At 44.7% G+C, this 26,273-nt stretch overlaps 1 protein-coding gene across 2 annotated transcripts in view; it reads right to left on the bottom strand.

Moving 5' to 3' along the window:
- NWD2 (NACHT and WD repeat domain containing 2) overlaps positions 1-26,273 on the bottom strand; it is an 89,539-nt gene that overhangs the window by 9,431 nt on the left and 53,835 nt on the right. Inside the window, exons 3-4 of one of the 2 annotated variants that reach the window (XM_060246246.1) lie at positions 20,679-20,795; positions 2,059-2,262 (exon numbers count right to left, since the gene is read on the bottom strand). In XM_060246246.1, the coding sequence (XP_060102229.1) occupies positions 2,059-2,262; positions 20,679-20,795 (321 nt within the window). The remainder of the gene's footprint in view (positions 1-2,058; positions 2,263-20,678; positions 20,796-26,273) is intronic. The other variant, XM_060246247.1, reaches the window with a different exon arrangement.

The raw sequence follows: 26,273 nt of genomic DNA, 5'->3' as shown, positions 1-26,273 counted from the left end.
CTGAAATCCAAAGGGATTTAGTTTGGTGCTGCCCATTAAAAGCTCTCTCTGTACCTATCTGTTTGTATACCGCAACCTCATACTAAGAATTCTGAATTGCTTTGGTGTGGGCTCCTATTCTTTTGCCCTGATGTGCCTTGTCGCTCTAGCTGAGGAAAAGGATAATTCATTCTCATTTATGTCCTCTAAATTATTGGCTGTTCTGCTGAGTTCTAGGAAGGATGCCAAACTGGAATGGTGCGTATCTTTTGTGTGCACTGTGGACTTTTGCCAGCCTAAAACCGGATGACAATCTACTATTTATTTTGCCCAACAGCTGCTAGGTATGAATGCATCCCTATCGCTCCGATCCAGAGCAGTGTCTGATCCTGCTTATTCTTCGGTGATCGGACAGGGGGCTCTTTGAACTATCTGTGGCTCTCGATTCAAGGCAGGACCCAAGGAGGGAGCTAAGAGGAAGCAAGAAAGGGGGATGTAGACATATGACAGGCACGTACAGTGTCAGATTAAAAGAGGACAAGAGTTGTGAGATGTCTGTAGTAAAGACTGCAGAAGAAGACCACAGATTTATACCCTGCCCTTCTCTCTGAATCAGAGTCTCAGAGTGGGCTTACAATCTCCTTTATCTCCTTCCCCCACAACAGACTGAAGGAAAATAGATGGGGAGAAGGAGGTAGAAAGAAAGCTAACTTTGAAAGCATTCTTTTAAAAAGTGGGACTGAGAGGGCTCTCACAGTGGCTGCCCTTTCAAGGACAACTCTTGCAAGAATTATGGCTGACCCAAGGCCATTCCAGCAGCTGCAAGCGGAGGAGTGGGGAATCAAACCTGGTTCTCCCAGATAAGAGTCTGCACACTTAACCACTACACCAAACTGGCTCTGGGTACATCAGCACTGATAACATGTATCAAGGTTTTTTTTAAAAAAATTTTTTTTATAGCTCAGCAAGGGGTGGGCCCAGCGTTCTCGTTCAGCCCACCCTCTCCCACCTCAAAGAGAGCCAGTGGAGAAGTGGCCGCCCACATCCCTCCTCTTCCACCATGATTGCTTGGAGCGAAGGAAGGACGCAGCTGCCGCCCAGCCAGCTCCCCCTGAAGCGGGAGAGGGGCGGGCAAGGGGCAGGCCAAGCATTCTTATTCAATACTCAATAGGGGATCCCTTGTCATAGGTTCAGAGTTGACACTCCAACTGCATGTAATGGGAGCGCATACTCTGCATGATTCTCCGGATACGTACAGTAGCCCATTTTGTGCAATTGGGGCAAGGTGCTTATGTTCTGTGCGCATACAACTTCAGTACACACAAAACACCTTCCCTCAAAAACAAAACAAAAAACCTTGGAGTTCTAGTCACATGGACCAAACCTGTATGTGAATGGAAAATATGTATGTTGCCTCAGGAATACAACATGGCAACCGCTCATACTGGGAGGATTCAGCATAGGGTATACTTGCATTACACACAACAGGAGTGCCGGAAGGAAACGTCTGAAAAGAGTGACTGAATGTGTGGAGAGGCAGATTGGGCATGAATGCGCTGACCTTGACCCCCACCTCATCACAGGGTCATCTGTATCGTACAAACAGATGGAGGAAGTGTCCACACACACACACACACACACACACACTCTTCTTGTCATTGAGGATGCTACTTTCCAAATGCTGCCAATCAGGGGTGGAATTCTAGCGGGAGTTCCTCGGCATATTAGGCCACACACCCCAGATCTAGCCAATCCTCCAAGAGCTTACAAGGCTCTTTTTTGTAAGCTCTTGGAGGATTGGCTACATCAGGGGTATGTGGCCTAATATGCCGAGGAGCTCCTGCTAGAATTCCACCTCTGCTGCTGCCAATCCTGGGGACAGAATGTGTGTGGAGAAGAAATGCTCACAAGTCAGCGGCAATCACCTGGAGGCCGGGGCAGTGCACTTGTGCTCAAATTTCCTCTACACTTGTTCAGTCGGTGTGCGGAGGGATGTGTGCCCTATGGGACTGTTAAACAAGTTTTAACTCACAGTATGCAGACAACAGCTTTAATCTAGATCACTCATAGATAATTTACCATAGCAGGATTGCTCTTCTGAATTTCAGATTTCTGCCTGAGGTAATAGGTTGGTGGCACTGCATTCTCATCTCTGCAGTACCACTCCTCCAAGAGCCTCGTTTCCATCTTCGCTTCAACAGCAGCATCCAGAATCATTTCAAATTCGGATGATTCCACTTCACCTGGAATCCGGATGCCTCCGTATTTTTCTCCTAAAAGGCCCTGTGGACATGCAAGAGGGGGTAAGAGGTTTAGTAACGCTGTTTAAGATGTACCAAGTGATGGTCAGATGCAAATAAATATGGCTGTATTTTCCTGGGCTAAGACAAAAATGTGCAAGCCAGAGGCTAAAAAACTGTGAGCTAGCTCATACTAACTCAGCTTAGAGAGAACACTGCTTGGCAGTACACTTGGGAACGCATTCTACTGAACGCACTGTGACCTGATTCCTAGCAAATATGCATAGGACTGAACTGATTACTTACCAATTGCTATAAAGGCATATACGACTATGGGTTGGATCAGTCAATGTTTTTACTCAATAACACTCAATTGCCCTGCATCACACACGGCTTTTGAGAATGCAGGCAATTCCTACAAGTGAAAGCACAGCTCATGGTCAATTGTTGCAAAAATATTCTACATTTCAAACCAAGTGCTTACAAGTGCATGGAATTCATACTTACATTCTTATGAAACTGTAACAAGAGTTCTGGTTAACACCAACGTTTATGCATTACTTAGGGTTGCCAAGTCCAATTCAAGAAATATCTGGGGACTCTGGGGGTGGAGCCAGGAGACTTTGGGGGTGGAGCTGGGAGAAATTAGGGGTGGGGCCAAGATCAAGGCTGTGATAAGCATAATTGAACTCCAAAGGGAGTTTTGGCCTTCACATTTAAAGGGACGGCACACCTTTTCAATTCCTTCCTTCCATAGAAAATAATGAAGGATAGGGGCACCTTCTTTTTGGGCTCATAGAATTGGGCCCCCTGGTCCAATCTTTTTGAAACTTATTATACTGAAAATTTGGTACCTCTATCCCAAAAAATAGCCCCCCCAGAGCCCCAGATACCCGCAGATCAATTCTCCATGATTTTCTATGGGAATAAATCTCCATAGGGAATAACAGAGTTCCCAGCAGACATTTCCCTCCCCTCCCCCCACTTTCTGACGACCCTGAAGCGGGGGGAGGGTCTCCAAACCGGGGGATCCCCTGTCCCCACCTGGGGATTGGCAACCCTAGCATGACTCGAAATGAACCTGTGATTGCATCACTATCTCAATACTATATATGCGCCTGAGGAAGCTCGCTGGGAAACAGTGTGGATACCGGTCTGCTGTTGCGCTTTTCCATCGAATTATTGGAACTGAACTACACTTGAATACTGAGCTAAGAAGACTGAGCTGCGCTCTTGCAAACAGATTAGCCTTTTGGGGGAACTTTTGAAGTTTTGGCTCATTTGTTTTCGGGTCTGCAAATTATGATTGTTACAGTTTCATAAGAATATAAGTATGAATTCAATGCACTTATAAGCACTTGGTCTGCAATATAGAATATTTGTGCAGCAACTGACCGTCAGATGCTTTCACCATAATTCCTAGCATAGCTTTTTGAGTGACCAAAGCCCACCCTTCACCAGTGGAAAAGCTGGCTGGATTCAACCCTTCCATTTGCGTTAAATAATTACATTCTTACAAACTGAGGTATCAATGGAGACAACAATGGACACAGCTGCACCCCTGTGCAAAATTACAAGCGATTGCACCCCATTGTACGAAAGCGTTAAATGCATTTGACTGTTATCATAAGCACCAAATCATTCTGGATAACATGATTAGCGCATACCAAAGTGAACATATTTCCGAATATGCACACATCTGATGCAGTTGGGAATATATGCACACATGGGAATGCACCCCCCTGAGCACACTGTGACTCTTCCTAGCAAATATGCACAGGACTGAACTGAACGTCTGCAATTGATGAAAATTTTATAAAAATGGCAGAATACTGCCATAAAGGGTTTGCTAGTTTTGTGTGTGATGGGACTGCTTCCTACTCAGAACTTGTTTTATCAACAATTTATGTTGTTCAACCGATGTGCATGTTGGCTTGCATAATTTGAAGCTGTTATCCAGGAGTGGCCAAACAATGGCTCTTGAACCGATTGGTTCATAAAAGCAAAACAGAGGGAGGAATCGGAATGGGGGCAGCAAGGAGGCCTGCCGCTGTTGACCATCATAGTAAGGGGCTGTGAGCTATGTTTGCATAAAAGTGTATCTCTACTACAAACGTTCCATTGGTTTTATACCAGTTGATTGTCATGGCATCCCCCAAGCCAACTTGGATCAGGGCTTTTTTATAGCAGGAACTCCTTTGCATATTAGGCCACACCCCTGATGTAGCCAATCCTCCTGGAGTTTACATTACGCCCTGTACTAAGAGCCCTGTAAGCTCTTGGAGGATTGGCTACATCAGGGGTGTGTGGCCTAGCATGCAAAGGAGTTCCTGCTTAAAAAAAAAAAACACCTGAAGTAATCTGGATCCTGTAATTTGATAAGAGTACCAAGAATTCTCTGTCATTCCAGTGAACTATGCAGTCTCTGTGAGACCACAGCCAAAAGACTAAGCAGGGACCATTGAGGGAATTTTCCCCATCAGGTTCTCATGGGACTCAGCTTGTTTCTTAAAAACACTTAAGCCTTGCCTGTTGGTATGACATAGACCAGGGGTGGCCAAACTGGCTCGGGAGGCACATGTGGTTCTTTCACACATATTGTATGACTCTGAAGCCCCCACTGCCCCATCAGCCAGCTTGGAGAAGGCATTTCTCTCTTTAAATCTAAAGCTAGCAGCTTGGAGAATGCTTTTAAAGTTAAAGTTGCTTTCTTTCTACCTCCCTCTCCCCATCTATTTTCCTTCCTTCCCTCCTTCCTGTTTTGCAGCTCTCAAACATCTGATGTTCATGCTTTGCAGCTCTCAAACACCCGACGCTTATTCTATGTGGCTCTTACATTAAGCAAGTTTGGCCACTTCTGACATAGTCCAAAGTAAATAACAAAAATGTAATACAATATAATGTTATATATAAAATACAAGTTGGACACAGAATGAATTTTTCATTAAAGGAAGGAGAGGGGCAATTTCTTCTGATTCCATCCATCCATGGTAGCCCTCCCCACCATATTGTTCCTCAGGGGTTCTCTATCCCTCATGAGCAGAATTTTGGGGAGATCTGTGAGCTGCAGTGGGAAGGGGAACGCAGGAAAGCACTATACCACTGATGGGCAATTTACTCTGGTTCCACCCCTGTAAAACAATATTAAAAATAATTTAGAATCTGGCATTATGAAGTCTCAACCTAGCCAGCACTAACACAGCAACATTAAACATACAAGATCAATGCCTGATTTCTTTCAGAGTTGATCGACACATGTAGGTGAAGAATATGATACAGAGAACTAAATATTAACTTGGATTGGTGGACTAGGGCACAACTGGATTCAAGATATACAAAAGGTAAAGCAGCGGGTTTCGAGAAACAACAATCACCATTTGATATGATAACTGGAGGTCCGAAGGAAAAATTAATTAGGAAAACTTATGCCTTTCTGCTACAAATGAAAATGGAGGATGAGATAATAAAAGAATCCATGATAAAGTGGACGCAAAATTTAGGCCATAATATTCAGTTGAATCAGTGGTATCAAATCTGGTCCACTAACATAAAAGCTGTAACACTCAAAAGAAAATATATACAAAATGTTTTTTAGGTGGTATGTAACAGCGGTCAAACTATCCAACATGTATAAAGGGGTCTCTGAACTATGTTGGAAATGCAGGAGGGATCGTTCTACCATATGTGACGGACATGCAGGAAGGCCAGGAGATACTGGGCTATGGTTCATGAAATCATTCAAAAAATGTACAATATTGTAATTCCATTTAAGCCTGAATTCTTTTTATTGAATATGATGTTAGATGTAACTGACAAGGGGGTGAAACATGTATGTCTATGCCTGACAACTGCAGCAAAATAGTTTTTCCTAGAAGGTGGGAATTATATATCTGAATGCTTTGATCTCCTAAGAAAATAACTTCTTCCACGTAAAAAAAAAAGAGAAGATGAGGAGGGAGGCTAGCTTAGAATTTTTCTTCTTGACTTTTTTGGCTTTTTAATATGTAGGGAGGGCCTTTTTAATGGCGTCTATATCCAGAAACTGCAAAAATGGCACAAGGCTGAAATAAGAAGGAAAAAAAAGGGGGTGGGTGGGAGAACAATCCTATGCGAATTTATACCTTGTTAAACCCATGGCAGAGTCAACAGCTTTAGAAGGGTGTAACTCTGTTTAGGATTGCATTGCACATGTAAAAAGGTTGCAAGTACATGCAAAAGATTTATAGCATCAATGCATTATTTTAATGAAATGTGGAAAACCCATCCAAAAAGCATGCCTAAAATAGAGATATTTTATGCATGCACTTACTCTGATGTGCTCAGATTACTTATATACTGAAAGCAATAGGCTTTTTGGATGTCTTCCTTAATGTCCCTTCATGTCAAATATTTAAATTTTTATAGCATTTCACTCAAGAAGATTATTTATTTAATCTTATCTAATTTCTTCCACCTTGCAAACATAAATCAGGCCAGAGGGCTTTATCTTCTTTCCAGTTTGCTGTAACATAGTGTAAATTCTCAACAGCTCTTTTTTTTTTTAATCATCTTCAAACACTGGCGAAACGGTGGGCAAACACAAAAATTGTAAAGCTGTAAATATCCACTTGCCTAGTTGGCTGTGGTGAGTAAGACTTAACAGCTGGGCACAGCAGCTTTTCAAAACTGGGTTCTTCAAATGACTGACCAGGGTTTTTTTTTTGTAGCAGGAACTCCTTTGCATATTAGGCCACAACCCCCTGATGTAGCCAGTCCTCCAAGAGCTTACATTAGGGGTGTCAAATGTGGCCTGGGGGCTGAATCAGGCCCTTGGAGGGCTCCTATCAGGCCTCCAAGCAACTGGCTGCCATCTGCTTCCTTCTCCCTTCCTCTTGTTTCCTTCTACATCACAGCTTGTGTTGCAAGGCTTGCTCAATCGCACAGGAGCTACAGAGCAAAGTCTCTATTTTCTCCATAGGCTGAGGCTCCTCCCTTGGAGAGGAAAGGGGGGAGGCAGAGTTTGCTTTGAAAGGCTCTCTCAGTTGCACAGCAGAACTACTAAGCTAAGCCTCTCTTCCTTCTATTGGCTGAGGCTCCTCCCCCTCCTGGGCCCCCTGGGGAAGGAAGGAAAGAGCCAGAGCTTCCTTTATCCAGTTCCCTGGATCCCATGGGAGAGATCCAACGAAAGCACCTTTAAGACCAATGAATGCTAATGTTTTAAGCATGTTTTATTTTAAGTTTTTTTTTAAAAAAATATTTAATTGTGTTTGTGTCCTTTATAAAGTTTATATCTCTACTACCTAACCTGAAATAGGTGCACACATGGCCCGGCCCGACATGGCTCGGCCCAACAATGTCTCATTTATGTCAGATTCGGCCCTCATGAGTTCGACACCCCTGACTTGCAGGGTTCTTAGTACAGGGCGTATTGTGAAGACCAGGAGAATTGGCTACATCAGGGGTGTATGGCCTAACAGGCAAAGGAGTTCCCGCTATCAAAAAAGCCCTATGCCTGACATATCCCACGTGGGACTGGTGGGCTAGTCCAATATTTTGTAGAAGACCCTTGTCTTTTGCAAGGATAAATTCAAGCCCAGAACTTCAAGATTACGTAATTTAAGTTGAAACATTTTTGCTCTTCAGTCTTTCCCCAAATATGATAGGCTTCCCAACCCTCTCGCCCTGGTGGGGGACCCCAGGATTTCCACCCTCTTCCCCCGCTTCCCCAAAAAATGGAAGCGGGGGGGAGAGGGGGGAAACGGCGCCGAGCCGCCCGATCCTGGAGCCGGCGAGGCCGCCGCGCCGCTGCTGCCCCCTCCCCGCCCACCGCAGTTGCTCCTCCGAGATGGGCCCAGGCTGAGCCCATCTCAGAGGAGCAGCCAAGAGGCGGCAGCAGCGCAGGGGAGGGCGAGGCAGGCCAGGAGCATGGTGAGCCGCGAATCCGGGCCCTTCTAGGACCCGGACTTACAGCTCTCCACGCTCCCGGCCCGCCTCCACCCCCCCCTCCGCTTCCATCCCAGAGGTGGAGCGGGCGAGGCCGCCGCGCCGCTGCCGCCTCTTCTCCGCTCGCCGTGGCTGCTCCTCCGAGATGGGCTCAGGCTGAGCCCATCTCAGAGGAGTAGCCACGGCGAGTGGAGAAGAGGCGGCAGCTGCGGGGCGACTCGCCACGCTCCCCGGCGCAGTTTCCCCCCTCCCCCTAGCTCCACCCCAGTGTCTCCTGGCTCCACCCCCAAAGTCCCCAGATATTTCTGGGGTTGGACTTGGCAACCCTAAAATATGACCATATGCCACAGACAGCTGCCTCCAAGGCAGAACTTCAAAAGGTGAATTCCCCATCCCTGCACCTTTTATCCTGAAAACCAGCACTAGCTGAATTGTGGTTTGTCACACAGCTGCTTAAAGTCATGGGGTCCCAGCCAGTAAACAAATGTGGCAACTTAATCTTCCAGGAAGAACTCCCCACTGTAGTTAGTGGCCAAACCCAGTAATTATTATGTGTATGGGGGGAAATCTACCTGCATTTACTGCATCTCAAATGCACAGTTATATAAAGTGCCTACTTGTCCTCTAGAAAAATAAAACTACTGAACTAAAATTATTTGCAAGGCCAGGATAGTAAGTGGAAGACAATTATCCTATAGTATTAAAACCAGATTAATTTATGGAGAACCTGACATTCTAATATTGGCAGAGGCAAGGAAGATTTTGCATAGCAGAAGAAGATACTGGATTTATATCTCACCCTATACTCTGAATCTCAGACTGATTTTGCACTAACCTTGCTCTGCGGACGGTTTAGGTTTACGTTGCCGCACATGAAATCTGGGGTTGCCGCAATGAAAAATGGTGGCGTGGAGCAGCTTGTGCAAAACTGCTAAGCTTGCTCTGTAGAAAAAGGGAAGCTGGCCGCAGAGCAAGGTAGTGCGAAATCAGTCTCAGAGCGGTCACAATCTCCTCTACCTTCCCCCCCTCCCACCACAACAGACACCCTGTGAGGTAGATGGGGCTGAGAGAGCTTTTACAGCAGCTGCCCTTTCAAGGACAACTCCAGTGAGAGCTATGGCTGACCCAAAGCCATTCCAGCAAGTGCAAGTGGAGGAGTGGGGAATCAAACCCGGTTCTCCCAGTTAAGAGTCCGCACACTTAACCACTACACTGAACTGGCTCTACACCGAACTAGCAGGGTGCTTTACTGCCCAAGGCTTGTGCTGGAGAACACCAGACACTGTACAGATTGTACAGGTAGCAGATCAGCCACCTGATTTATAAAAATAATAGGGGTTGCTCTTGACTTTCTGTAGCTGGTTATTAATGCTAATAATCAAAGGCAAAAAGAGAGAGTATGAAACAACTAAAGTCCCAAAATAAATGCTTCCCTCAGTAAAAACAGAACCCACTGAGGTTTAAATCTTCCAATACTTGAGAAGTAAACCCATATACACAAGAGAAGGCAGCAATCCCAAATACAGCTATTTGGAAAAATTTATCATAATATCAGTAGTTTCGTTCTGAATTAGCATTAGGGCTTCTTTTTTTGAGCATGAATGCACAGGAACGCAGTTCTGGCTGGCTTGGCATCAGGGTGTGTGGCCTAATATCCAAATGAGTTCATGCAGGGCTTTTCCTACCAAAAAAGGCCTGATTAGCATGCACAGGATATGGCCAGAAGAGGCTTCAAGACTGTAAATTAGGATTTCTATCATATATTCGGCCGGGGCTCCGGGATCTGCACTGGCTGCCAGTAACATTCCGAGTCCAGTACAAGGTGTTGGTCATTACCTTTAAAGCCCTGTATGGCCTAGGACCTGCCTACCTTAGGGACCGTCTCTCCCCACACGTTCCCCAGAGAGTACTACGTTCCGGCTCACAAAATCTGCTGGTAGTCCCTGGGCCAAAGGAGGCCCGCCTAAAATCCACCAGGGAGCGGGCCTTCTCAACAGCGGCACCTTACTGGTGGAACCAGCTGCCGGAGGAGGTGCGGGCCCTGCGGGACCTAGGGCAGTTCCGCAGGGCCTGCAAGACAGCCCTCTTCCGGCAGGCCTATAACACCTAACTGATACTTTGGATGGAACATCTTTGGATGGAACAAAATGCTCTTATAGACCGCTGGCTTTATTTTATCTTGTTTTATGAACTATGCTTTTATTGTATCTGTAAATGTTTTAAATGGAATTGTATGAATCATTATGTTGTGAGCCGCCCTGAGACACTTCGGTGAGAAGGGCGGGATATAAGTCCATTAAATAAATAAATAAATAAATATTCCTTTCTCTCTCTCAGTGCTTAAAGATGGAACAGTATGGTAAAATGTGTGTCTATACAGAGACAGAGAGAGGGAAGGAGGGAGAGAGAGCGAGAGCACTTTTATGCAAGTGTCCTGAAAGAATGATCACACACCTGATCAAGATGTGCTGACAATCATAGGTGCCTGGAATGCAAATGTAGGAAGTAATACAGAATTGAATATTGTTGGAAAACTTGAGCTTGGAGTACAAAATGAAGCAGGAGAGTAACTCATGGAATTCTGTGAAGACAACAATTTGCCTGTTGCAAACACGTGTTTCATATATGGACATCACTGGATGGTCACTATAGAAATCAAAGAGATTGCACAGGAAGCAGAAGACGGAGACGTTCTATTGTCTCTGCTAAAACAAGACCAGGAGCTGATGGTGATACAGATCACATTTAGTTAGTATTGAAAATCAGAATACCTTATATTCACATGGCTCAATCCTTATAAGAAACTTCCAACAGTATCACCCTCTTATTAGAGCAAGGCTGGAAGAGACTGCCTACTGCCAAAGGTACTCAGGAATTCATGGTGTGGTGAAACTAGCTGCAGGGATTTCCTGATCTGCAGCTCAGTCTCTCAGCTGCACTAGCTAGCTTCACTGAAATTAGTTTAGGATCACTCTATGAGTTGGATCCAACCAGCGTTTCTGCTTCTGAAAAAGATAGGAGGGCTCACTTAAAAAAAAAGAAATGAAAGGAGATGGTGGTGGCTACAAGCATAGCCAATTTCAAGAGGGGATTGGATAAAAATATGGAGCAGAGGTCCATCAGCGGCTGTTAGCCACAGCATTTTATTGGAACTGTCTGGGGCAGTGATGCTCTGTATTCTTGGTGCTTGCGGGGGGGGGGGGAGTGGAAGGGCTTCTAGCCCCACTTGTGAACCTCCTGATGGCACTTGGGTTTTTTTTGGGGGGGGCCACTGTGTGACACAGAGTGTTGGACTGGATGGGCCATTGGCCTGATCCAACATGGCTTCTCTTATGTTCTTAAAAAGGACATGCAGAAGATCATGGAACCAGCCTGGATAGAAGCCATACGGGATAGTGAATGTAGCAAGGAGGGGAATTGGCCAAGATGGAGTGAAAAGCCTGCCTGGATCAAACCCTTTGCCTTTAATAGAAAACTGGAAAGCATAAAATCAGTGGAGCTTTTCCTGGCATAGACATTACGATGGAAAATACTTTCTGCAAGATGCTACTCCTGCTGGGGGTGGGGTGGGGGAGATGTTGGGAACTGTAATTTCCCCCTTTCCCCCCTTATGTCACAGAAACCAAAGAAAAATAAGGAACTGTAAATATGTTCTAGGAGTTTAAAAAAAGAGACAAGATATGCCTTTTAAGAATTACCCACAACATTAGCACTTTTAGCCTCGAGACGGCACTTATTAGAGCATGGTAATATCGACTTTAAAATATGTCTATATAGTAGCAGGGGGAAAAATCTGTTATACAGAAAGAACAAAAATATATCTAACAGCTGGTATAGTACAAATGATTATACAATCTAAATTTCTCAGCCACTGAGCTACTGATGTACAAAATAAACAAGGGCTCCTGAGGCTGAGATGTATGAATGGTTTGCCACCTTTTTGACCCACTGGTGTTGATGGAACTAAAAAGAATGCAGGAAAGAGACATGCTTTTGGTAGAGCTCTGATGAGGGTGAATAAGGAAGCTGAAAAATGGGGAAGGTATGGGGAGAAGAGGTAGGGAGCTGTAACCCCCTCTGATGTTGTTCCTGAGGCTTAGGAGAAGGTAACTAGTTTCTAGAATTGCAGAAGGCTGCAATTCTAAAAACGCTTCCTTGCAATTCTAAAAACGCTTCAGTAAGCTCCACTGAATAAAATGAAACTTCTCAGTTGACTTCCTAGTATGTTGGCTGAGCATCTATCTGAACGAGGTTCTTCACAATAGACATTCTACCAGTTGCATGACATTGGTTTCACAAATAATTAGAAAATACATAGTGAATCGACCATTCTGAAATTAGACCAATGTTCCCTCTAAACTGCAGAGTTGTGAGCAAAAATTCTACTTTGTGAGCTACCGGTATTAAAGTTGTGGACTACTGGCATTAAAGTTGTGAGCTACTGCATAAATTATTGTACTCTGAGGTCATCCTTCCTGAGCTAAGACAAAAATGTGTGAACTGGAGGCTAAAAATCTGTGAACTAGCTCATGCTAACGCAGCTTAGAGGGAACACTGAATGAGACATGTCAAAAATGGATGTTTTTTTAAAGGTTTTTAAAGGATGTTTTAAAAGGAAAGTTTGCTTTCCTTTTTAAAAGTTTACTGGAAAATGAATAAAAATGGATAAACATATGGAGCAGAGGTCCAACAGTGGCTTTTAGCCACAGTGTATTGTTGGAATTCTCTGTTTGGGGCAGTGATGCTCTGTATTCTTGGTTCTTGGAGGGAGCACAGTGGGAGGGCTTCTAGCATCCTGGTCCCACTGATGGACCTTCTGATGGCATTTGGGGTTTTTTTGGCCACTGTGTGGCACAGAGTGTTGGACTGGATAGGTCACTGGCCTGATCCAACATGGCTTCTCTTATGTTCTTCTTGCCATCTTGGATTTTTAATATGTACGGAAATGTTTTTATGGAAATGTTTTTACCTAAGAGCCCTGTGGCACAGAGTGTTAAAGCTGCAGTACTGCAGTCCTAAGCTCTGCTCACGACCTGAGTTCAATCCCCGGTGGGAATTTTCAGGTGGGTTTTCAGGTAGCTTGCTCGAGGTTGACTCAGTCTTTCAGCCTTCCAAGGTCGGTAAAATGAGTACCCAGCTTGCTGGGGGGAAAATGTAGATGACCGGGGAAGGCAATGGCAAACCACCCCATAAAAAGTCTGCCGTGAAAACATTGTGAAAACAACGTCACCCCAGAGTCAGAAACGACTGGTACTTGCACAGGGGACCTTTCCTTTCCTAGCCGCCCTGAGCCTGTTGGGGTAGAATGGGATATAAATCTGATAGATAAATAAATAAATAAAATTATGGTATGCACAAAGCAATGCCCACGATCCAAATGAACCAAAGCTGCCCCCACCCAAAGCCATGACAGGAAGTCGAGACTGGCAATCCTTTGGCACACCAGAGGTCAAGATACATCAACCAATTGCTGGCACTGCTCCAACAAGTTGTGAAAGTCAGCTTCTATGGGTGGGCAGCATTGGGTCAGAAGATGGAATGGCACTGCTGGTTACTGAATAGTTACTGGATCCTGGGGTCTCCTCCCCAAGTTTGAAGAACCATACATTCACAGTGCCATTCCAAGAAGGGTTACACCCTTCTGAGCCCAACTGACTTCAATGGATTTAGAAAGGGATAACTCTGCTTAGAATAACCACTGTCAGGATTTCCAGGTTTGTTAATGGCCAAGGCACTAAACCGGAGTGGAAGAACTGTGGCTTGGGAGCCACATGTGGCTCTTCCACACATATTGTGTGGCTCTTGACGCCCCCCCCCCCACCTTGTTGGCTGGCTTGGAGAAAGCATTTGTCTCTTTAAATCACTTCCCCAGCCAAGCCAGCCAGCAGCTTGGAGAATGCATTTAAAATTAAAGTTGTTTTCTTTCCATCCCTCCCTCCCTCCCCCATCTATTTGCCTTCCTTCCTTCGTTCCTTCTTTCGTTCATGTCTTGTGGCTCTCAAACATCTGACATTTATTCTATGTGGCTCTTACGTTAAGCAAGTTTGGCCACCACTGCACTAGCAGGACAGAATGGCTTAGAAGTACCGCTTTTTGCCGCTCTGGCTGTCAGACAGCAAGGTAATAAAAAGGTAACCAGCCTTCTGGGCCTTTCAATTGAATTTGTTGTTTTTCTTGAGAACTCAAGTACATGCAACTGGGAAAAAAAGGAAGTTTAAGCTTAAATCTTTTTATCAAAGTGAGCGATCACCAGCCATTGACCTTTCTGCTGCAAGGAAGAATGGAAACCATGGAGTCTTTTTGTGACAGATGGGTGGATGGGGGAGGGCAACAAATTATTCATAAATTGAAAGGACACTGTTGGAAGAGCCCTTGGGGCTTCGGCGAGGAGGGCGGGATATAAATTACAAATTAAAAATAAAAAACCAAAAAAACAAATGGGATGTACTACCAACAACCACCATGTGACTGGCCAAAAGCTAAGAGGACATGGCTGATCTCTTTGAAGTTAACTAGGGCAACCCTGGACCTGTTACAACAAAGAAGAAGAAGACTGCAGATTTATACCCTACCCTTCTCTGAATCAGAGACTCAGAGTGGCTCACAATCTCCTGTATCTTCTCCCCCCACAACAGACACCCTGTGAGGTGGGTGTGGCTGAGAGGGCTCTCACAGCAGCTGCCCTTTCAAGGACAACCTCTGCCAGAGCTATGGATGACCCAAGGCTGTTCCAGCAGCTGCAAGTGGAAGAGTGGGGAATCAAACCTGATTCTCCCAGATAAGAGTCTGACCACTACAGCAAACTGGCTCGTGTCTTTGGGAAAGCACACAACAGCTCTACCAGCAACAAATGAGCTGCAACGAACAGTTCTTATTAGAACAGAATGCCCTTTGTGGAAGGTAATCAGTACAGATAGTTGTGATTTGAATAGTTAAGTAGCCTGTAACATTTTTTTTTAAATGTGATGTTGTGAGCAGCACGCATGGCTTGGTGGCATTTTGGGTTCCTTTTTAAAGCACAAATTGGTCCCTGGCTTGTCATCGGAACTGACACTCTCTCGTTTATTAATAGACCAGCTAGCCTGAGCTCATCGGAGCTCAGAAACTAAACAGGGTCGCTTTGCTTAGAACTTGGAAGAGAGACCACCGAGGTAGACTGGGGTTGCCGTGCAGAGGAAGGCAAAGGCAAACCACCTCTGCTCATCTCCTGTAGGGTTGCCAATCCCCAGGTGGGGGCAGGGGATCCCCCCGGTCTGGAGGCACCTCCCCCCACTTCGGGGTCATCAGAAAGTGGGGGAGGGTGGAGGGAAATGTCTGCTAGACATTCCATTATTCTGGAGGCTGATGCGGGTTGAGGGAGCCTGCTACTAGGAAAGCCTACTGACTGATGCCAGGGTTGGATGGAGAAGGAAGATGAAGGAAGCCTTGAGTGAAGGCACCAATGGTTGGCTCAGGGAAGCTGATGGAAGAGAAAAGAACTGGGCTGCAGCTGAGGATTCTATTGGCTGGCTGTTTGTACTCATGAGCCATCAAGAGCGACCAAAAGCCCATCTGAATAGCCCAGCTTGGTGAAGCCTCGTGTGAAACAGGGCATTTAGCGCAACCCTGTTGCGTTCCTTTGCCTTGCTGCATTCCAGCTTTATACTGGCTAAAAAAGAAGATTTGGAGCATCGGACTCTATTTTCACAGCGTGTCACATCAGTTCCTGATTCCAGCTTTAAAAGAACAGACTTTTGGCTATGAGTATATGAATGGTCTACTCGGGAGTGGCTAGTACACTGTAAATTTTCTATGAATATTTGTTATATAAATACTGAATTTCTAGAAACAGAGGCTGACTTGACGCGAATGCCCTTGTGGCTTTTTTCCCTGCTCTACTATTTCACGTTACTCTCTTTGGTTGCTAAATCCCCAGGTGGGGGCAGGGGATTCCCCCGGTCTGGAGGCCCTCCACCCACTTCAGGGTCATCAGGAAGGGAAATGTCTGCTAGACATTCCATTATTCCTATGGAGACTGATTCCCACAGGGTATAATGGAGAACTGATCTACAGGTATCTGGGGCTCGGGGGGGGGCTGTTTTTTGAGGTGGAGGCACCAAATTTTCAGCATATCATCCAGTGCCTCTCAAAGAATATCCTCCAAGTTTAAAAAGATTGGACCAGGGGGTTCAGTTCTATGAGCCCCAAAAGAAGATGCTCCTATCCTTCATTTCAAATGGAGGGAAGGCATTTAAAAGGAGTGCAGCCCCTATAAATGTGATAGCCAGAACTCCCTTTGGAGTTCAGTTATGTTTGTCACAAACTTGCTCTTGGCTCCATCCCCGAAGTCTCTGCCTCCACCCCTGAACTCCCCAGATATTTCTTGAATTGGACCTGGCAACCCTAATCTTTTGCCTTGAAAACTCCATGGTCGTGGGTTGCGAACTGATGGCACACTATATTACTATGGCGGTGGTTAAAAATTCTTTACCTGTGTCTCAGCCAGGGACCTGAGTAAAGGTGGGAATTTGGGCATGCTCAGGGGTGGAATTCTAGCAGGAGCTCCTTTGCGTATTAGGCCACACACCCCTGATGTAGCCAATCCTCCATGAGCTTACAAGGCTCTTTTTGTAAGCTCTTGGAGGATTGGCTACATCAGGGGTGTGTGGCCTAATACGCAAAGGAGCTCCTGCTAGAATTCTACCCCTGTATACATACAGACACACGCTCAAGAGGAAACAATCACCTTTACACCTTGTGAATCTAATTTAGCCCTATGATCCTGCCTTCTTCAATTGCTTTTGCTGCTATGGATAAAGGGAAAAAAAAATCTTTTATTGCTTTCAAATAATTTTCTGGGCCTTGGAGAGCCAAGAAGGAAATAACAAACAAGCCCTGCGCACAACTGTATTAGCTGCTTATTGGAGTCCTTGGACAGCGAGGACACCAGAAGTTCTCATCTCTGCATTCACTGCATGATTTTAATGAAAGGAAACAGTTGCCTATAACCTTGTCCAAGACACCAGCTAACAAATCTCAGAACAGATATTTTTTCTTAAGGAAAAATATGAAATGCCTCCGCCAGAGACTGGTTTTTTTTTTTAAAAAATACTTTCAAGACTGAAGTATCTACCAATGCCATTGTTACTATTTTAAAAAAATCCACTGCGTTTCAGCACTAACCTCACCTTTCTGAACACTCAAACTTTTTTTGAAAACCAAAATGTGATGGGAAAATTGTTAGCAATGAGCTACGATTCAGTTCTCATGAATAACCGGCAATTAAGTGCAAGCTGCAGGTCTACACAATAGAGAAATTGCCAACAAATGACAAAGACCATTTCTATATATTTTTTTTCCCTTTCAGACTGAAAAGTACAGGAAACAGAGACACAGACACACATAAAACATTCCTGTGAAGATGTACATTGAGCTAAGAAGCATATGCTGCCTTTACCCATTAGGTGACAGACTTACTGATAATAAGTCTTTAAAGATCAAAAGCAAAAAGATTTTTTCTGCCATGCACCAAGGAAAAAGGGGCTCCTCTCTCTTTTACCTTCTGGTCCACATTCTCACTTTTGTCTTTTCCTCCTGCTTTCTCTCTCTCTCTTAGAGTTGCCAACTAAGTTCAGAAATACCTGGAGATTTGAGGGTGGAGTCTGGGAGAGCAGGGTTTGGGGAGGGGGATGGACACTGGTAAGGTATAAGGCCACGCAGTCTGCCTTCCAAAGCAGCCATTTTCTCCAGAAATGTTTTAAATAAATGACAAGCGATTTATGTAGCCTGGAGAGCAATTGCAATTCTGAGAGATCTCCGGCCCCCATCTGGAGATTGGCAACACTCTCATACTTCTTGCACTTTACCATCTCTCCTGCTCACTTTCACATCTACCTTGGGCCACCTGATCGGATGTGAGGGTGATCTGGCTGCAACGTGTCACCCCATTGATCGCCTGGGTTGATTCGGCTGATCTGGCTGGCTAGGTGGGTGTCCCCTACCTCCCTCACTGCTCCATGTGCATCCCTCCCGAAGCTGAACGATCGGTGGAAGAGGACAACCACCCCAGCTAGGAGTGTACCGTTCTTGGGTCAAGGGTCACCTGATCTTTCTTGTCTCATTCTCCCATCCTCCCAGATGCATGCATTTTGAGGAAGCTTCATTGCCACAAGCACAACACAAGATGCGAATTTCTGAAGCTCCCAGCGTTAGAAGAATTCATGTACCTTTTCGAATGACCGGCTACATCCAAGGTATGCCCGCTGCACTTCTTAAGCAAAGTTTTTTTTTTTTTAAATTTAGGCATGATGTTCTAAAAATGGAGTCACAAGACTAGTGCACAATGACTATTCCTTGCTATGCAACTGAGTAGTAAAGACTGGGGGGTTAATTCTTGAACAGCTTCAGCTGCATTTCCACAAATGTGATTAAACAAATAAGAAATCTAATTTTCTTTGCTGGTTCCTCCTCCCCATGCTGTCTCCCCTTGCCTGATTCCCCCCACCTGTGTGCTCTGGCTCCCCACCCCCCATCTCCCCTTTTCCCTGCTGCCTGAGATTTGTTTAAAAGGGCAATACAGGAATTCAACCTTCTGCATGCCAAGCAGGTACACTATGCCTGAGCTACTTACAATGCAGAGCTACGCCCTTCTAAACCCATTGGCTTCAATATATGTCAATCTTTTAACTGTAGCCTCAGAATATGCTTTGAACAGAACTGGTGTACTATGGTGGCTAAAGCAATGGGTTGTGTGCCAGTCAAATCTGAGGTTCAAATGCCACTGGGCAAAAACAGAAGCAGCAGCAGCAGAAGGCAGAAACCAGATGCTCAGGGGCGCTGCTTCTGTCGGCTTTTCCGTCATTGTTCAACATTTGACGGCGCTTTACTAGGAGGCTTTGCACAAGTCACGATTCTCCTGCCCTCTGCATCACAACACAGAGATGATAATAAGACTGCGGTTTTGCAAGGCAGCTAACGCGTGGGTGTAAAGCGCCATCAAATCACAGCCAACATATGGAGACCCCAGCAAGAGGCTTTCAAGGCAAGCGAGGAGCAGAGGTGGTTTTACTACTTTACACATTGAGTAATTAAAATACTACTTTACACAGAGAGTGATTAAAATGTGGAATCTGCTGCCAGATGTAGTGATGGCCGCAGAAATAAACGGCTTTAAAAGGGGGTTAGATAGATTCAGAGGATAAGTCTATCCAGGGCATTTTTTTTGTAGCAGGAACTCCTTTGCATATTAGGCTACACCCCCTGATGTAGCCAATCCTCCAAGAGTTTACAGGGCTCTTTTTACAGGACCTATTGCAAGCCCTTGGAGGATTGGCTACATCAGAGGGGTGTGGTCTAATTTGCAAAGGAGTTTCCGCTACAAAAAAAGCTCTGAGTCTATCAACGGCTACTAGCCATGGTGACTGAGGGGAACCTCCACATTCACACTCAGCCTCTGACAGGGCTTTTTTTTTTGCAACAGGAATTCCTTTGCATATTAAGCCACACACCTCTGATATAGCCAATTCTCCTGGAGCTTACAGTAGGCCTTGTACTAAGAGCCCTGTAAGCTTTTGGAGGACTGGCTACATCAGGGGTGTGTGGCCTAATATGCAAAGGAGTTCCTGCTACAAAAAAAGCTCTGGCTTCTAAATTCCAGAGCCAGGAGGCAACATCAGGGGAAGGCCTCAGCCTCTCCTGCCTTCTTTTTGCTCTGCAGAAACTGGTTGGCCGCTGTGTGAGACAGGATGCTAGACTAGATGGACCACTGGTCTGATCCTGCAGGGCTCTTCTTATGTTGGAATGGCCTTCATCTGCAGAGTCTTTCTAGGTGGTCTCCCTTCCAAGCACTGGTTCTGTCTAGCTTCTCAGATCAGGCGACGGCATGCTGACTTCCCGCACAAGGCAGCTAATATGCTATACAAAATTCTATGCAGTGTCTTGAGGAAGCAGGGCCACAGCAGTGAAGTGGGAGAACTCTTAAAGCAGGGTGTCAAACATGTGGCCCGGGGGCTGAATCAGGCCCTCTGAGGGCTCCTATCAGGCCCCTGAGCAACTGGCTCTTGTGTGCTTCCTTCTCCCTCTCTCTTGTTTCCTTCTCCATCTCAGCTTGCTTTGCAAGGCTTGCTCAATTGCACAGAAGCTACAAAGCGAAACCTCAATTTTCTCCATTGGTTGAGGCTCCTCCCTATCCTGGTCCCCTGGGGAAGGAAGGAAAGAGCCAGAGCTTCCATTGCTCAGTTCCCTAGATCCCATAGGAGAGATACAAAGAAAGCACCTTTAAGACCAACAAGTATTAATGTTTTAAGCATGTTGTATCCTTTAAAAAGTTTATATCTCTGCTATCTAATCTTAAATAGGTACACACATGGCTCAGCCCAACACGGCCCAGCCTTGCCCAACAAGTTCTCATTTATGTCAGATCTGGCCCTCATAACAAATGAGTTAGACACCCCTGTCTTAAAGGGTTTCCAAAAAAGGGGGGGTATGTCCAGGAGAGAAGATCTATAACCGCATGGTAGATTCTAGGTTAGTTAGGAAAAGCATTATTTTTATACCCACAACAAAACATGGACCTGCAGATGTTTTCAAGCAGTCTTCTAAGAGCTTCATGCGCATTTTCTGGAGCTCTGGGCTGTCCCATTCTTCCGGTTCCACTCCCCAGTACAGGTCGATTACCTAGAAGTCCAACATACAGCACTGTTGTTAATGTGTCTTAGAATTTAACATGATAATAGACAACAATGAAAAAGTCCGTGAACAGATCTGCACCACAGACATACGCACTACCATGACCTCTACATATGTGGACAACTGTAATTCTATAGTATTACACCAATGAGCCTTCAGAGATTTTTAAGGGTCTCTTTATAGATTACAGATTTTAAATCTTACAAAGCTGAACTGTTGGGGTGGACCTTTGGAGCGTAAACACACGTTTGGGCTGTTTTAATAGTGGTATGTTGATAGCCACATATTTTTAATATTTTGTTTAATATTTGCTACTTGTTTTTATGCTGTTTTTACCTTATTGGTTTTAATGTTGTAAGTTGCCATGGAGCCTCTGGGTGAGTGGCAACTAAAAATATAACAAATAAAATATTTTTTTTAAGTACATTTAGGCTATGCCAAAAGTGGAAAGCCTAAAGAGGAGATGATTGAGAGGTGATATGATCACCATCTTCAGGTACTTGAAGGGCTGTTATATAGATGACGGTGCAGAATTGTTTTCTGTTGCCCCAGAAGGTTGGACCAGAACCAATGGGTTGAAATTAAATCAGAAGAGTTTCCAGATAAACATCAGGAAGAACTTCCTCACCCAGGCACACATATGTCCACTATGAATTGGGATCACGTGTGCACCCAACCTTCAGCCTCCTTCCACCTTCTTGGCTTGCCTGGTCTTTAACAGCACTGTGGGTATAATTTGCCCAGTTGGAGAAACCAGAACAGTGCTCACAATACATCTTTGATAGCAAGGGCCTCAGAAACAACAAAGCAAAACAAAGAAAAGTCACAACAGGTTCCCCCACCCCATTAATCAGTAAGGTTAGCAGGGCTTTTTTTGTAGCAGGAACTCTTTTTGCATATTAGGCCACACAGGGGTCGTTTCGTAGAAAAATAGGTGGTGGAGCTCATCCAGGGATTGTTATGCAGCTGCAATACTAGTCAATGGACAAGGAATTGGAACCCTCAGAAGGAGGAGGTGGAACTCTCAGAAAGGTTCAGGAGCTGTGCTCCTGTGAGCTCCCACTGAATCTGAGGCCTGAGGCCATGCACCCCTGATATAGCCAATCCTCTTAGTACAGGGCCTACTGTAAGCTCCAAGAGGATTGGCTACATCAGAGGTGTGTGGCCTAATATGCAAAGGAGTTCATACTACAAAAAAAGCCCTGAGGATTAGTGATCAGTAAGGCTACTAAATCTGGGTGGGGAAATACCTGGAGTTTTGGAAAGTGGAGCCTGGGGAGGGGCGAGACCTCAACTGGGTGTAATGCCATTGAGTCCACTCTCCAAAACATCTGTGTCACCTGGAGACCCAGGTTTTCCATTTTTGGCCTAGCCTAGAAGTACATTTTTAAAATCTTTTGTTATATTTTTTTTAGTTGCCACTCACCAAAGGGTCCATGTTAACTTTCAACATAAAAACCAAAAAGGTAAAAGACAACATAAAAACAAGTGACGAATATTAAATATTAACATTACATTTGGGGAGATCTCCAGGGCTGTACCCATAGACCAGCAAGCCTATTACTCAGCAACCCTAGCTATATTCTCCAAAGCAGGATGAGCCGTAGGGTCAGATAGTTCTCATAAAGATACTCCTTTCTTTTGCTACTTAATATTTTGTTGCTTTGGCAGCAAAAAGTCGCGATGAATATAAAATGGCAGATGGCCTGCTCCTCAGAGTTCCCTTGGAGCCTCCAGATCCAATTTGAATAATGTTAATAAGATGCACGGCAATGCATGGGGAGAGGAAAAAACCTGCTACGTTTATTTAAAGAGATTAAGTGAGACAGTGTGGTTTCACTTCATATTTTAACTCACATGGGAATAAAGTGCATTATTGCAAGGCAGTATTTAAAGATGCAATGCCTACAGAAGTGGTTCAGGCCAACGTATTTAGCATAATAATGGAAGATCCCTCGCTTTTGCCCTGTATCTGCCAGTGTTCAGAGACAATATAGGGCTCTCACCTTGAGACCAGCAAAAAACCCTCACCTGTGACAGCAGTGTAGTTGGCAAAATGTTGACAAGTACTTTCCATCAGCAAAGAAACTATACTACAACTTGTATACTCCTGGCAGTTCCAACCTTGGTGAGGATTTGATTTTTACATGTACTTTTAGTTATTTCATTGAAAACATTATTTGCCGCCTTTCTTCCTTACGGAGTCTGAGGCAGCTTACAAACATAGACAAACCTTGCAGAATAAAATATATTTAAAACATTTAAAAAACTTAAAACCACTGTTCTGGAAAGCAGTCCATGAATGTAAAGGCAGAGGATCTTTCATTTGTTCCTCTCAGCCCAGCAGACCTCTGACACAGGAAGTTGGGAGGGACGGTGGCTCAGTGGTAAAGCATCTGCTTGGGAAGCAGAAGGTCCCAGATTCAATCCCTGGCATCTCCAACTAAAAAGGGTCCAGGCAAGTAGGCATGAAAAACCTCAGCTTGAGACCCTGGAGAGCCACTGCCAGTCTGAGGAGACAATACTGACTTTGATGGACCGAGGGTCTGATTCAGTAGAAGGCAGCTTCATATGTTCAAGTTGGGAAACACTAAATTTACTTTAAATAATTAACAATAAACTCCTCCAAACGAGGCGGCCAAAAATTAACAATAAACTCCTCCAGCATGTTTTTAAGAACATAAGAAGAGCCCTGCTGGATCAGACCAATGGTCCACCTAGTCCAGCATCCTGTCTCACCCAGTGGCCAACCAGTTCCTCTGGAGGGCCAACAACCGGCCATAGGGGCCTTTCCCTCGTGTTGCCTCCTGGCTCTGGGATTCAGTGCCCCCGAATGCGGAGGTTTCCCTCAACCAACATGGCTAGTAGCCAGGGATAGACATCCTCCAGGAATCTATCTAATTCCCCTCCCCGTTTTTTCCAATTCCAAAACTTCTTTATTTAAACTTCAGATATAGGGGATTACATAAACAGCATTAATGTGGTGTGCATATCCATACCATACAGTCAAAAATACAAAATTATATATTCACTCAGACACAACATTAATGATAATTCCATATACAGTATATCAGCTCACTGTGGTAATAAAACATAAACTCAAAAGAATAATAATTCCTTGTAAGCGTATTTCCAAAAGCGTATTTTTGAATGATACATTGTTCACTTAGGTACCCAACAACAGGAAAACAAACTGCCTGAAAAGAAGTATAATTGTTACCTAACTTGATAGGGAAGACTGCAAATAAACTTATTAACTATTAAAAAATATTCCCAGTTTATTCTGCCACGTATGGTGGGTTCTTGTCCCTATCTAATCCTCTTTTAAGATTGAGGAAGAATCGCACTGCTACAGCACCAACCCTAAATCAGACTTTTCCCTGCAGCCACTGTGGCCGGACCTGCCTGTCCCGCATTGGTCTTGTCAGCCACCAGCGAGCCTGCAGCAGACGTGGACTATTGCACCCTTCTTAAATCTTCGTTCGCAAAGCCAAGCCGAGAGAATCCTCTTTTAAAGCTGTCTATTTCTGTTGCCATCACTACATCCTCCGGCAGTGAATTCCACATTTTAATCACTCTCTGAGTAAAGTAGTATTTCCTTCTGTCCATCCTGAACCTACCGCCCGTCAGCTTGATTGGGTGCCCTTGAGTTCTACTTCTTGGGAGACGGAGAAAAATTTCTCTTTGTCAACTTTCTCCATCCGAAGCATAATTTTATAAACCTTTATCCTGTCCCCCCTTAGTCGTCTCTTTTCTCAACTGAAAAGTCCCAGACACTTCAGCCTCTCCTCATAGCGGAGGTGCGTCAAGCCCCTCACCATCTAGGTTGCTCTCCTCTGGACTTTTCCCGCTCAAACATCAGCATTCCCATTGTGTGCTGCCCAATCTCCAAAACAATTAAATGATCTATGAAAAGAAAAAAAAAACTGCAAGAGGAAAGTCTGGCTGTAGCACATGCTGACCTACTGTAGTCTTAGGCCTGGTTTCCATACCCCAAGCATAATCACATCATTGCAGTTCAATCTTTTTAGTCAGAGAGCTCCAATAATTTCATGCCCCATTAGGTGTGCACACACGCTGTATCTACAAAACAAGAATGTAGTCCTGTTGCATTCCCCCCTGCTCCCAATTTTTGTCTTTTGTCCAAAATTGCTCAAAGCTGATGATTTTATGTCAAGGCCCCAGTAAATTGCTGTTGTCGGAGAAAGCTGGCAAGAGCTGAGAAACGTCCAATTCAGGATACTTATCTCTCACAGACAAGGTGGACTGATTTAAATTCAGTAATTTGAATTCCCAAGAAAAGAGGTCAATTTAAATGAAACTGTCCATGTATTGTTTTAAAAGTTTCCTTTTTTAAAAAGTACGCTAATAGCTGTGATGGTCATAAAAGCATATTGAGTTGAAAGTGTACAAGCTTTATGCAACTTCAAAGGGTATATTCCAAGTTTCTTACATGCAGAAAAAGATTTCAGTGGGCTCGGCCTAGAATAGCTCTACGTGGGATTGCACTGTTAAAATATTTAATGTAATATTTTTACTGCTCTGGAGCATTCTGTAAAAAGATTCTTGTTGAAACTGTGAGAGGTTGCTTCTTTCCAACTTCCCTTCCTATTTTAGGCTTCCCTCTGTCATATAACCAAGAGCCCCGTGGCGCAGAGTGTTAAAGCTGCAGCACTGCAGTCCTAAGCTCTGCTCACGACCTGAGTTCGATCCCTGGTGGAAGCTGGGTTTTCAAGTAGCCGGCTCAAGGTTGACACAGCCTTCCATCCTTCCGAGGGCGGTAAAATGAGTACCCAGCTTGCTGTAGATGACTGGGGAAGGCAATGGCAAACCACCCCGTAAAAAGTTTGCCGTGAAAACGTTGTGAAAACAACGTCACCCCAGAGTTGGAAATGACTGGTGCTTGCCCAGGGGATCTTTCCTTTCCCTCTGTCATATAACTGCCATATTTGCCCCATCTGGTTTCCTAAGTCTGGTCTGGGATGGGAAATACCTGGAGATTTTGGGGGTGGACTCTGGGGTTTGTTGAGGGGAGAGACCTTGGAAACGTATAATGCCATAGAGTCCACCCTGCAAAGCAGCCTTTTTCTCCAGAGGTACTGATCTCTGTTGACTGGAGATTAATGGTAATGGCAGGAGATCTCCAGGGTCTACCTGGAGGCTGGCAACCCCAATTCCCCTCACAAAGTAAACAACCTCAACTTAAAACAAGGGCTAGAAGTAGTTACTTGACAGGTCAATGCTCTCCATATAGGAAGAGGGGTGGGATGGAGAGCCTTACCTGGAAATTTGAACAAGGCATTGGATAGTTATTTTAGAGGATACATTTGTCAGAAACGGGATCGATGATAAATATGTAAACTCTCAACCACTTTGGGTGGAAGCAACCCCCCCTCGCTTTCTTCCTCTATTCTTTCTCTCTCTCTTCCTGGTTTATTTATTTTTGTTTTGTTTTGTTTGTTGTTG

This window comes from Heteronotia binoei, chromosome 9 (assembly GCF_032191835.1).
Source record: "Heteronotia binoei isolate CCM8104 ecotype False Entrance Well chromosome 9, APGP_CSIRO_Hbin_v1, whole genome shotgun sequence".
Lineage (NCBI taxonomy): Eukaryota > Metazoa > Chordata > Lepidosauria > Squamata > Gekkonidae > Heteronotia > Heteronotia binoei.
The sequence above is the reverse complement of the archived record's forward strand: the minus strand, read 5'-3'. Positions and strand labels throughout refer to the sequence as shown.